General features: G+C 36.1%; 2 protein-coding genes across 2 annotated transcripts; one reads left to right on the top strand and one right to left on the bottom strand.

Annotated features, from left to right (window-relative positions):
- Positions 1–821: 821 nt before the first annotated feature.
- Positions 822–4,756, top strand: RB195_021637 (uncharacterized protein; the record flags this gene model as incomplete). The annotated part of the gene is made up of 8 exons (XM_013451928.2): positions 822–975; positions 1,633–1,812; positions 2,290–2,407; positions 3,185–3,299; positions 3,386–3,493; positions 4,331–4,423; positions 4,485–4,575; positions 4,632–4,756. The coding sequence occupies 8 exons, from the start codon at positions 822–824 to the stop codon at positions 4,754–4,756; spliced, it is 984 nt and encodes a 327-aa protein (XP_013307382.2).
- A 6,430-nt stretch (positions 4,757–11,186) lies between these two features.
- On the bottom strand, positions 11,187–13,094 carry RB195_021636 (uncharacterized protein; the record flags this gene model as incomplete). Its single annotated transcript, XM_013451927.2, has 4 exons — positions 11,187–11,274; positions 12,382–12,569; positions 12,771–12,898; positions 12,968–13,094. The coding sequence occupies 4 exons, from the start codon at positions 13,092–13,094 to the stop codon at positions 11,187–11,189; spliced, it is 531 nt and encodes a 176-aa protein (XP_013307381.2).
- Between the last annotated feature and the right edge of the window lie 876 nt (positions 13,095–13,970).

Genomic DNA, 13,970 nt, shown 5'->3' with positions numbered 1-13,970 from the left:
TTTGTTTCTTGTACACGTTTCTTATTATCACACGCTTATGTAGTCATGTATGGAATGTGTTCACAAACAGTTTTTTCTTTTACCAGAAAACACTCCATAAAGGAATATTCACATCGGCAATCATCAATTCTCTAAGAAACTTCTTTCTTGCTTTCAGATGACATTTTTCCGAAAATCTCCGCGGGTTACCCGTCAAATAATTTGATTTGCTGATTTTTACTAGCAAATAATACTATTGCGCACAACTCTGCGAACTATTTTGATTTCGTTTCATTACGAAAATACTGAAGTTTCATTTTCCTTCATGAGCAGTGCCCGTAGTTTTTAGTCCAAACTGTTACATCGAAATTCTGCACATTTAAGTCTGCTACGAAAAATAACTAACAAAGGTTAATGTTAATTCTTGGACACTTTTTTTTTCTGCGCTTTCAGCTCCTCGATCCTGAAATGTCACATTGATGACGAATATTCCTAGGGGTGCTTTCGGTTATTGGGTCGGAGCGGAACCTCCCACGAGAGTCTATGCTCGAAATTATATCGTTTTATCGTGAAAAACCGCCTTAAAACACATCACATGTTGCATTCGTACAAAAAGATTTTATCTCGTTGAATCTCTTGATGTATAGACTTCTAGAAAGTTTTCATGTTTTCCTTTTGTCCCATGACAATCCTCATCACTCATCGCGATTGCTTTGGCCTTCATAGCTCTTTTCAATTCTGACATTTGTTTAGAGACTTTCATTGGAGTTATTTCCAACTAGAATTCTCCTTCCTACTGTTAACAAATTGCGTTTTCGAAGGCTTAACGTCTTTATTAAGGGATGCTGCGCGAAATCAGCAGACGCGTCGACTGGGTACTCGTCGGAGGTCGTTGGACTCGTGTTTCTATTATCGGAACGAGCCTTTCAAACGATTGTTTGGATCGAGAAAATAAGGGTGAACTCGACAATCGTGTAGTTATCCTTATGATACCAGGTACTGTCAATTTAACAAAACGATGTTCATGTTTAGCTCGGGTTCCCCACAGTTTACAGAATTAAAGAAGTTGAAATAATTTGGCGCATTTTCCACAAATTAATTCAGTAATCGTATATGTTTGTTTTTAAATCGCTCGTTGTTGTGCGTTATCGTCAAAATCTGTAACCCACAGTCCTTGACGAATTCCCTGCTCTGCTGAAGATACTCAGTACTGGAGCTATTATTAATGTCTTGGAGCGTTCTTTGGTTAGCGAATTCTCATGTTATGTTGTGTTATGCTGATAACGACCGCGCAAAGTTCTTTAGTTTACGTCATAATGTGAGAAAAGCGATTTTAGAGGTATTTCTTGAATAGGAATATTCCATCGTGATCGCAGCACCTATCAGATTCGCTAAAAGAAGGTGTTGATCGAAGTTTTGTTGAATCTTATCTAAATTCCTTTACTTTCACACGACATTTTTTTATTCAATGTCAAGGACCTTGTTGTTTACATCTCTCCAGTCCCAAAATATTGTTTATTTGTTGACATTTAAGTAAGAAAATATGTGCTAAGGCGCATTATTTCCCGTATAGCTTGTCTTATGCCTCATGTTCTACTCATTTTAAGGGAATAGTTTCCCTCTAACGACTCTGTGATATTACTTTACATTCAGGGAATCCTGGCAATGAAGGTTTCTATGCTGATTTTGGTCAAAGAGTAGTGAAATCTCTGTTGTCGAGAGAGGAACGTATGGGTGATCGAAAGCGACACTATCTGTTCTACACAGTATCGCATCTAAATCATGTTGCACTACCACCTGAATTGAAAAATTCCGGAAAACATAAGCACTATGGTGAGCTTTGTTTAATTAATATTGTTGTTACCGTTGTCTTAGAAGATATATAGTTACGTCAAAATAACTTGGACCTCGGCGCAATCGTGTAAGTGACGTAAGTGGAGCTAACGATTGGGACTGAGGTGGGACCATGGCTAGCTTCACTTAGACTGCAGCGATCAGTATTGCTAGCGAGGATCCTTATTCGATTTCAACCGCTACGGTCCACCGCGTTGCTACGAGTCGCTTACGCAAGTGCGCCGAGCTTCACGTTGTTTTGATCCAGCTATATTTCGCTGATGGTGCTGTTTCGCTTGTTTTCAACGGACTTCTACATTTTTCCCTGACGATACGCAAAATAGCGACAGAATTTTCTTGCAAAACTAAAAAATAGCAGTAGAGGTCTGGATAGCACGATGTGAGCACCACTGGCAGCACAGTAAAATTAGATGGTACTTCTACCTTCATTGTGATGTATGAACAGCTTCTATCTAGATCGATTCCAACTGGATGCACAAGTACAACACAAACTCGACTTTGTCAGAGAACATCTACCTAAAGCTCAGAAAGTGTACATCGTTGGTCATAGCATAGGCTCATACATGATGCTCAGGTATTTCTTTTGTTTTGTATTTTTGTACCCCGAGTTATATTATGAGGTGATCTTGTTCTAAAGTGGCCTTTGTGCCCATGAGAAATCACTTTTCGTGCGATGAGATGAGATGATCCTTTTCACAAACAAAATAACAAATTGTCTCTAGTATTCCCTAAAGGGACACTATGGAATTGTTTACGAAGACGCGGTGCATTCTATTTTCAATTTTGTTGTCTTCAGTTCCTTCGAATTCGTCGCGACAGGATAGCATAGTGTGTTTCTTTTTCTTACTGTACTGCTGGATGTCATGGGCTGATTGTGTTATTGTTTCTGTTTTCATCGCATTTGATCCTTAGTGATGAACAAGTAGCATATTTTGTGTTCTTTACCAGAAGATATTCTACACACTTTTAATGAAATCCTAGGTTGTACAAAGAGTAAATATTTATCTGAAAACAATAAAGGTAAGAAAGCTGAAGAATGAAACGTCTTTAGTTGGGATCTTTCTGTCATTACGTTTTTATCGCTCCAAATCTCTTTACTTACATTTATTGCTCAAATACAGTCTTTCTTAACGCTACGATGCTTAGTTGCCGTAACAAAAAATGCTTTTACATTCTACATTACTTGTATATGTGCTGCTGGAGATTCGTTTGTTTTTTTTTTTTGTGCATCTATTTATCATAAACATACTCGAATGCCGCTTTTCTTATCTGGGACTAATTCAAACACAACAATTATCGTTTTATTTGCACTATTGTAACTGCAACATTGAAGTCTTTTTTTTTTTCTCAGAATATTGCCTTACATCAAGGATGACTTTAACATCAAGAAAGCTATTGGACTCTTCCCTACTGTGGAGAAAATGGCCGACTCGCCGAACGGGCTGCGCTTGAGAAGAGTGCTAGCCGTTAGTTTTTTTTCTTCTTTTTTGAGATTCACAAGTTTCTCTAGTATTAATACTTTTTCACAATTTATTTTAAAATTTTCTTCCAGACATTGGATGCTAACGATTGGCTAGCAAAGGCTGTATCGTTCTGGTTAGACTGTCTGCCAGTCGGTGTAAAAAAGTGGCTTGTCTCCTGGAATCTTACCGGAGAAACTGTAAGCTGTGCTACTAGCGTTCATCTGAATGCTTTTTACTGGTGTTAATAAAGTAGAGATTTTTGCTATTTTCGAATCTAGATAGTGCAGTTAGATTCGTAAAGGAAGTTTGAATTTGAGGATATATTCCATATATGAACTTCGTAATCGGCCTGAATTGGAGTAAATGTTAAGGATTCACCATAACCAAGTTGGTTTCTAATGCGACCTTTTCCTATGGGTGAGGATTTCAACTGTGCGAATCGACGAAAGTTTGTTTTGAAACGGAAGCATAGCACTCACTCACATCAATCATGTTTCTAGATTTTGTTCCGTGGAATTTCCTGAATGTTTTATGTAACCACTGTTAGTGCAGATGTACTTAAACTCTCTGAAATCACCACACTTTCACTGAAAACCTCGTTATGCCCTTTTCTTAGCAATATAGACTTTTTTCTATGTAGAGGGTACTCTCTTTCACCTTACTTGACTTCGAAAAGAGCATTTGCTCATGAAGAAACTTGTATAGAATGTTACTCTACAGTATACTGTTGTCATAGGTCAACTAAATGTTAGGAAATTTTCAGTTCAGTACATAATGTAGCTGTAACTATAAAAATGAAGATAGCGTGAAAAGTTAAAATCATATCTGTGACAAGACCCCAGATATTTTTCATAGATAGAATTTTAAAGAAAAAGAAGGCTTTTCGAATTTTATGAAAAAAAAATGTGAAAAAGTGATAGAATGAAATGAAAGAATGAAGGAGAATGGGTTAGGGAAAGTGCCTGGAAATTTCCTCAATAATTTAGCAGTCATTTTAAATGTGGTGTTATTGAAATATATTTTGAGTTTTGAAGGTGCCTAATGATGTCATTTTGTCGGCCGCCGAACTTCTACACATGAATGTTTTCAGAAATATTGTTCATCTGTCTCATGACGAACTCATTAAGGTGATTTTATCCGGATTTTATCATAAGAGCTAAATTTTCAAATGTTTTGTTACTTGGACAGGTATCCGAATTCGACCAATCGCTACTCATTAATAAAGATCTCGTTTATTTTTACTACGGAAAAGAAGATGGATGGTGTCCTGAGGAGCTCGGTTGGTGCACCCAATAGTACTATTCAATTGTCAGTTTGCTGAGGCTACATATTCAGGATATTCGATGGAGACGCGCTTACCCCAGGGTCACGTTGTCCTAGACGAAGATGGTTGTGAACATGCATTTGTGATTCGGGATGGTGCTGTGATTGCGGAGAAACTGCTACGATTCATCAAATAAGTGTTTGTTTTTCCACATACGATGTGCTTGTTTGAATCGATGTGAAGAACGGAATCACGTATTTTATGTACTGATTTAGTAATTTAGTAGTGTCCCGCTCAACTTCTTTTCGTAGTTTTTCAAACTATGTATATTTATTTTATTCAGTACAAAGTAGATTTTTTTAGAGTCATACAGAGTAGTAATTTATTTTTTATATGTTTTGTGCAAATAGTCGTTTGTGCATTAGGGTAGAGATATGCGCCGCATTTCGTGTCCTGAACCCGCCCATAACAGAGCATGTGATGTCGTTATGGTTCATAGACGTAAAGGGTCTGCTGGGTCGGCCTATATATAATTTTTTGTTCGTTTTTTTTTCTTTTATTCATAAAACAATGTGGATTACTATAATACCTCCTTGAAGAAGTTTGTGCTAAAATTCCCGATGACTTGTATCTGACGTGAATGCGTAATTATTTATATGTATTTTTAAATAAATGTTTTTTTTTTCTGCATTGTCTAAAATACAGTTGCTCGAACAAAAATTGAACCATATCATTGGAGATGTTTAAAGTTGAGCATCGTGCATAGATATTATGAGGTTTCGTCGATTTATTGGAAAAATAATCATCGGTTCGATAGCAGTGTTGTTGAAATCCCAAATGTTCCAGGAAGGCTTTTGTGGGAAAATAATCTGCATCTTTCAGATGTTATAATGAATTGCATTAATTTCTTTTGATATTTTCATATGCATCAGGGAATGAGACTCTTGTGATAGTATGAAGAGATTATTATTTCGAGGATCAGTACTAATCCTTGAAATGAAATAAATCTACTTAGGTATTACTGATGCTTTGAAAATATAATAGTAGTAGTAATTAATTTTAATTACATTTGCACCCTCACATTATTAGTTCAAAAACTCGCTTTGAGGTTTTATCTCAGTGCTACTGCGAATTCCCGTGCAGGTGCCAGTCTTTTGTCTCATTTTGTTTTCCTGCTAGTTCCTGTACGGGTGTTTCTTATGTTATCCAGGTGGTTAGCGAACGATTCTCAGTATATTGACAAATATGGTGTTCATCAGGCATTGTTTTCGTACTCGAATTTCTCCTCCAACACCTTATGAATAGTGCGATGATGCGCAAATTTGAATCATACTCACAACCTTCTTCCACATTCGAATAACGTCCTCCGAATTCCCCGGGATAACAAGGATAGCACCCACAGAAATGATCATTCATCTGAATAGTTTAAATTACATCGTATTCTGAGGTGACATATGAATGATGAAAATTTTATTATGAGGATCGGTTTCACGTCGGAGGAAGAGAACTTTGAGAACATGCTCCCGTATGGAATAATATAATTCTGGATGTAGATTTAATTTTAAAGAAGCAGAACTAATTACCAATTTGCATGTTGTTGCATTGACAGTGTAATAAAAAACCAATAATCTGATTCTTTTTTGCTATACTAAATACATCTAAAATGTGTTTCCACACGGACTGATATCCATACATTTCCGGATATGATGAAAAGGTCAACCGTACAGTTGCATAGACTTTTAGAATCCATAGAAGCTGTAGGTACAATTCTAGAATGTTATAGACTTGTATGTTTTGAAACAGTACGATTATTTTGCCAAGAATGAATTTTTTTTTTGTCAAAAAAGCTCAGGGGTAATTAGTTTTTTTTTCCGAAATATTGGTTTAATTACTGTAATCAAACGATTGCTTCATCGGTTATCAAGATTTCTACACTACTGTAACTGCGTAACGTTCTTGAAAGAACTACTATCCGCTGCTCTTCCTGCCACGGGCCTGGGTCAATTCAGTAGTTCAAGTCATGGATACATCCCAAGGGTAACATTTTCCATTCGCATGAACAGTGGTGTTTCTGGGAGAAGAAAAAAACGTCAAGAACATTGTGTTTCTTAATTTTTCCGTGTCACGTGCATCAATTATTATTCTTATGGCTGGATTTTTCTTAAATATGCACAACACATAGATAAAATATTAATATGAGGTCGTCTAGCAATACAAGACTAGTGCATTATATATGAATACTCTACTACTGATATTTTACTATTACTTTTTTTCGATAATATTGTCGAAGGTGAAAATAAAGTTAAAGAATCTGTGATCGGATTTCACACTCAGAAAAAAATACAAATGAGCGCCTAAACACATAACCAACATCTAAAAAAGGCGGTGGAAGAAAATGGGACGAGTTCTCGTCTTCACATTTCATCCAGAAAGATAAGTCCAACCACATGCCGATAACAACATAATCCTTGAAAGATGTCCTTGTAGATTACCACCAAAAAGAACTCTTAAAAACCAAGTCAAGGATAGAAGCGGTTAGGATTACAAATCTAAATATAAAGGATTCCAGCTCCAACTCACCGATCAATAAATATCGATTAAGTGAAAGGTGTTTCATTAAGGGTATTTGTTTCTTGTGTTTGTCTGTGTCTCTCTTTAATTTCACTTTTGAATTCTCCCTCAATATTTCAGTGAAAGAATTCGGCGATATTTCCACATCTAAGAAGAAATATCGCAGCTGTGTTATTTGAGCTCTGAATTCCGCAAGAAAATGTCCCTGTTTTGCGTTTCTTCCGCATTCCATCTACCATCTGTATGGTTTTTCCACGTGAGACGTAAGAAGCGCATGCCTATGTCAGTGCGACGCAATAAGCAACCGATGAATAATCATCTTTTGAACAACAAACGGCAGCTAAACAAAATATCGATTCGTGCTCATTTCTGGAGAAATATCGTCATATGATTTCTATTTGTTTGTGGGTTCACTATCCAGAAATCCTGGAACATTCTGGATGCGGAAAGCGAAAAATCCCTATGCAAATTTTTCCGTTTCTACTCTTCTTATTTTGGAATGGTCGTATTTTTGGAAGATGTGGGAACGAAGCGAACTCAAGACGATCCATGTGAGTTGTATTGGTAAATCGATCAATAGTCAACGAATCAAAGAAACACGAGTCCAAAAATCGAAATATCCTTTGTAGTGCCACAATATCCTTGGTACTATGTGGAATCGATGCATAAAGGGAAAAATAAAGAATTGTACGTAAAATTGTATAGACCAATAAGAAAAAACCGAATCCCAAAAGGCTCATTTCAAAGCTCCAAATCCTGGATTATTACCCACGCATTGATTGTCGATTCAAAAAGCACTGTTGAAAAACATTTTACAAGTATAAAAGAAGTTTTCTACCAGCTAGGATCTTCTATCAGCTCTAAGGACAGATTATGTATTTTATTCTTCTTCTTCTATTTCTTCTTCTTCTATTCTTATTTTTTTCTATATTTTCTTTTCTTTTTCTTTTTTTTTATTCTATTCCTATTTTTTCTTCTTCTATTCTTTATTCTTTTATTTTCAAGAGTAGCTCCTATTCATAATCTTTCAAAATTGGTTGAGAAAAAGTGAGCAGTAGTTGGTCATAAAACTCAATATCACAATAATGGACAGTTACGGTAAGAAATCCACAAAGCTGCAGATTTCGAAGAGTAAAAAGCTGAGTTGTAGCTTTGATGCTGTAAACAAAAACATCAAAGTTGTTCTCAGAGCTGTTTCATTTCAAAGAGTAACAAAAACGAGAACGATCGATGTAAGAAAAATTTAAAAAGTTCAAACGATGGGAGCAATTCAAACTAATTATCAAAGAACAAGTTTCAGTAAGTATATAACTGAAGAACTTTCCAAATATATAGATGTAACGTGTAGAAAAGAAAAGTGATTGATGGAAGGATTATCGGGCGAAGCAAGGATGGAATGTGAGTCATTTATGAGGGCTTAAAATCCTAACTCAAAAAAAAAAATCATTTTTGGTGATGCTTAAGTGCGTTCTGGTCCGTTCATAGCATTACATTTTTGTAAATCCACTTCTATAAAACCTTTGTTATCTGTTGATTGGTTATTAAATCGAAAATGTTTTTAAAAATGTGTAAAAATACTTTATCTACACATGTAAACAATGTATGCTGATATTATATTATGTTATATTTATGGATATGCAAACATTTCAAAGATCTCCGATCCAGACTATTGTTTTTAATGTAATCCAGGATATCTTGATTAGTCATTTCTTTTGCTTATTTCCTGTCTATATGGTGCGAGGTTCCGGGAAAGCGTTACACGTTCTCTCGACAACATTCTCGACGCCACATTGTTTATTCACGTCAAGTTGGGTGACGAGGAACGTGAGGTGTGGATACATTTCGCATACATTAAGAAACTTGAAGGAAAGTGCTGCGCGCTTGGATAATGGACAGCATTTACGATTCTGAAAGTGTGCTGAGCTAAAGTTTCATGCATGTTTGTACTTTTGACAGTACAGTGAATAGTCGAGCACGTTACGGATCCCTGAAGCTACCCTAAACACATTTTTTTTCCCAAACAACACTCTTTCGTAAGTAACATTATAGTGATAATTTGATAGTTATTGCATGTGACCTTTTTTCGATTAAAAAAATAGGTTCATAGCATCATAGAAAATAAGATGCATATCAGAACAAGCTTACAGATAAACTTCTATTGGTTGAACTTCAATGTGCCTAACGAAAGTATATTGTTTAAAAATTATGTGTACTGGGCACTTTAAAAGATGTTATAAAGATCCTATAACCAATTTAGTCAATTTTATTTTATTTATTTACAAATTCGTGCCTGACTAATACATACATATACTGATCAATGAATTCAAAATAGGATTTTTTTGGAGGAGTTCAAAGGCAAGACAATTCATTTTTATTCTTTGGAAAATTTTTACATTTACGAATCTTCTTAACAATTTTTTTTACGAATCGACTTTTCAGGACTGCTAGTTCAACGCCACAATCCTCTATTTTTTTTTGAATTGTTTCCTTGGGATTGACCTTCTTCTGATCCACTGGCTGTGAATGGTATCTATTCCCTATAGTGTGACCTACCCTTGTCACTCCTCCTAGGTCTGAGGAACAATTTGAAGTAATAACTTGCTCAATAAAAACTCTAACAACCAGCTAACTGAACCACTAGCCATTCATATTAAAAACTTTTCAAAAGCTTTTGTTAAAAAGCGTCGAGATACTCAGGAATCCAAACCAAAATTCTGGGATGGCCTTCAACTTTTGATTTTTTTTTACGGTTTCATCATGTCAAAATTGGAATTATAAGGATTTTAAGGAGTTAAAAGGGGTTGTTACTCCTTCAAGGTTTTCACTGAATGAGATTAAACCTCGTAGATTTTGAAACTATTGGAACTATTTATGGACTATTCCTAACCACAACAATATTGGTCCGTTTATCTTATCATAAAAGCGTGGCTTCATTGCTGTAGAAAAAGAAAAACCTAATTGGTCCCGTGATGACTACTACTTGGCAATTATTCATCTGAGTAAGATGTGTCATCATATTTGATTGGGATAATTTTTATTGTTTAAGTATATCTATCATTCAAATTTGAAACTAGAGGGAATTATCCTTAACTTTAATTAATGCAGTATCCTGATAAACAAGAATGATTTCTATCGATGATGAAGTAAAAGAAAATTTTTCGTTGCCCCGAATACTCTCTTCGCATTCGAAAAATCCATATTATTTTAGCAGATAATAAATTACTGCTTATCTCATCATCGAAACATTTTTGCTATTCCCCATCTAGTTGAGGATAATCATCCTGTTCCTGAAGTAGTCCTATTTACACGCAATCATCAGTGCTGCTAATCACATCACGCAATCACCAGCAGGAAATTACAGCATTTGAACGTACCACTTTAAAAGCTTGAATCGATCTTAGAAATATTTTCATAAAGGGGAAAATTTGATGTGTACCTTCTGAATGTGACAAAATTACATATTCCATCAAAAAAAAAAAAAAAAAAAACGTAAGAACTTTCGTCTAACAGCGCTATTTGCGGCTTTCATTTCATTATTCGAAATGTGAATGACATATTATTGAATAAAATACACAACAATTTGAGCGGATTTTTCTTTTCCGCCCATTGTATTCGAATAAAAATCGTCTCGATGTGTGCGGACATAAGATGTAAAACTTCATATTTATTTTATGTATGTGCGAAAACATAAAAAAATGTAATGCTTCTGGCTATTGATTCGTATAAATACCATTTGAATATAAAATATCGCAATTAATTTCAAAAAAAAAACTGAGTCGTAAAAAGAATAACCCAAGTTGAGAGCAAAAATTCATTTTAGAAAAAAAAAACAACAAAAGCGTTCGACAAAAAGGAAAAAGAAAAAAAAGCACACAATAAGAAAGCTATGACATGCACCAAATTCAGGCAGAATGAAAACCCGTGGATTATGATGATGAGAGAAGGCGATCATGATTCGGATACATAGTTTTTGTAGGCTTTATGATAAAATGATCTATTGTAAATCAAGCTAATCGATATGGAAATGTGTGACATGGAAGAATGTATGTATACGATTAGACAACATGAGGAGTTCCACGAGGTCTTCTCGAAAAATCTCGTTCCTTTCTAATAGCACCTACATCAGGTTCCGTCAGATATTCTCTGAAATTATATTAATTTTAGTTGGTTTTAGTTTAGAATAAAATATTATTGAATAATTTTAATTTTGATTGTTTCGATTGGGCTATTCGTTATTGGTTGATTTAGCGTTTGATCTACGATAATCTATATTATACACTCGCTCGTAGCAGATGAACTGCTGGGTACCTCGAGTTAAACAGTTCCAACAATTTTTGTATATAGGTATCATGTCATGTAAATTCATTTATGCATGCATGGAACATTTTTACATTAATATTTCATAGATTTTTTCTCTATATGGCGACATTTTGGCCCCATTTAGCGGGAATTCTCGCCGCAATTGCTGCTGTTCTCACACAGGGTTTGCTACAGTTTTGACTCATTTTCATGTCTCATTCTCATAATTATGATGTTCTCATGCACTTACATCTTAATGTTCCCCATCTATTTTGCACCAACATAAGGTTGAAGTGATGTATGCCGCGAAAGCGCAAGACTTGCGCAACAGAGAGCTAGCGTAATGATGGCAAAAACCTCAGGAAACCATGGGTTCCCTACAAATCCATCACGTACTCCGTTAAACGCGGCCGTAGTAGAACTATCGGTAAGCGATTCGGCTGTGACCGCACTTTCGATCGATGGTTCAAAATCGCCCTAGTGCCAACCAAGACTTTCATCCATCCGGCGTCGATAAATTTATCCTCACAGAATTGTCTGTGAGGATAAAAACACTGACTTGATACAACGGATCGCCCCCCTCCTAAGTCACTGTATAGGTTAGAGACGTGTTCGTAAACCTCAACCGATTCTGAACTGCGCACGTTGGTGCATCCTACACAGATTGGTTAACGCCATACGGCTTATCCCTCATCCTTTACTGGTAGATACTGTACGTGCGACTTGGCACAAAGCCAAACGCAAGTCATGTGCCTCAAAGCATGAAGGGAAAATTTGTCGCGTTATTGGTGTTTCATCAGAATACGGTAAGTAATTCATTTCGTACAGGATAGACATTCAGTGGAGTTTTTTTTTGGGGGAGGAACGCCTGTAGCGAATTTCGCGGCTGCATAGCAAGCTGGTCGCAAGTCGCGATATGTTTTATTGTGATCGTTGGAACATTGCACTCACCTAAATTCTCCATCATCAGCCGGATTCAACGCATCCTTCGATGATCCTCTGCTGCCAACAGGTTGACGACAACAATATGAACAGCAAAAACAGAGAGTAATGAAGAGCACAATAGCTAGTGTAATTACACCTAACACTAGTAATGTCATGTAGAATGAATTCGCTTTGATGGAGCCAAGCATGGAAACCTGGAAAAATCCCTGAATTATTATGTTATGCTGAAAATAATTAATGAGAATGTTAGAATCGACGGATAAAGTACAATTTTTTCGACGAGAATTCACTGGAACATGGTTAACACTACAAAACAAAGACTTCAATATCCGTACATATGCCGTCCGCTCTTTTTATGTAGTGTCCCACTATCCAGAAAAAAAAAGTGTATTCACCTTGGGCGGACGAAGCTTGACACAGTTGTACATTTCAATGTTACGATTCTCCATGTAGACGTTTGTGATGGTGCACGGTAATTCGCATAGTTCCATACATTGTGTACGATTCGGGAAAGTATGTGTGACTAAAAATTTTACTGGTAATAATACAAAGTAAGGAATTTTATACAACGCTAGTTTTATGAATCACTCACCTGACCGCGGGTATGAGACAATTGACTCGTCGATAGCGTAGTCCCGGCTACCATAGTCTTTTGCATAACGATCATTATATGCTAGACATGAGGTAACAATGAGGGACAACACTGTTATACGTCGCATTCTGGAATGAGATCGGTACTTTCAGATAAGAAAAGCTGGGTGAGATTAATTCGCAGAGAATGGAAAGGTTCTGACAAGTATCCAGACGCTGTAGCCAACCCACTGCTAATCCTGACAAGAAATGCAGCTTTAAAGTGGTTCTAAAAGCTTTCGGAAGAAAAAATCGAAAATGTATGCCGCCCTTCGAGGATACAGATACTGTAAAGGACGGTGGCAGCAAACGTGGTGACAAAGATAGAAGTTAGTACAAAGTTACAAAAATGAAACGATTTGTTAGCAAAAAAAAACTAGTACATGAGAAAGAGAGTGGATTCGAGCCAGTGAAAAACTGCGATAAGTTCCAGACGCAAAAACACTGAGCAGGTCCTGCAACGATGGTCTCAATGAGAGTGTGCCGTAATACATTTCTACTATCCTTCCCAATAGTCTCTGATCGACAATAAATGATGCGAATAGAGTGACCATCTTCAAAATATGCTACATATTACTAATTTATTTATTATTATCGTTTATGGTGCCCTATGGGACCATAAAATGCGAGAAAATCAAGGATGGAAGTGACGAAGACATAAGATTAGAACTAGTTCCGGGGATCACGACAAAAAAAGTGAAGGACAAATGAGTATGTGGGTGACGGATATGTTTAGCCCTGCAAATATACCAAATATACTCAGAATATGTAGTTAACAAGTAACCTAAAGCGATCAACAACATAACTACGCACTTAACGATGCAATTAGTCATGCTGAGGACAATACTATGGATATCAAGTGACAATATGAATATCCTGGATAGTCATACAAACATCAGAATATTTCTACTAGCAATTAGAAGATTTTGTCGCATAAAATATACATTTTTGAGGAAATTCCGGTT

Source organism: Necator americanus, chromosome X, assembly GCF_031761385.1.
Source record: "Necator americanus strain Aroian chromosome X, whole genome shotgun sequence".
In the NCBI taxonomy this organism is placed as follows: domain Eukaryota; kingdom Metazoa; phylum Nematoda; class Chromadorea; order Rhabditida; family Ancylostomatidae; genus Necator; species Necator americanus.
The sequence above is the reverse complement of the archived record's forward strand: the minus strand, read 5'-3'. Positions and strand labels throughout refer to the sequence as shown.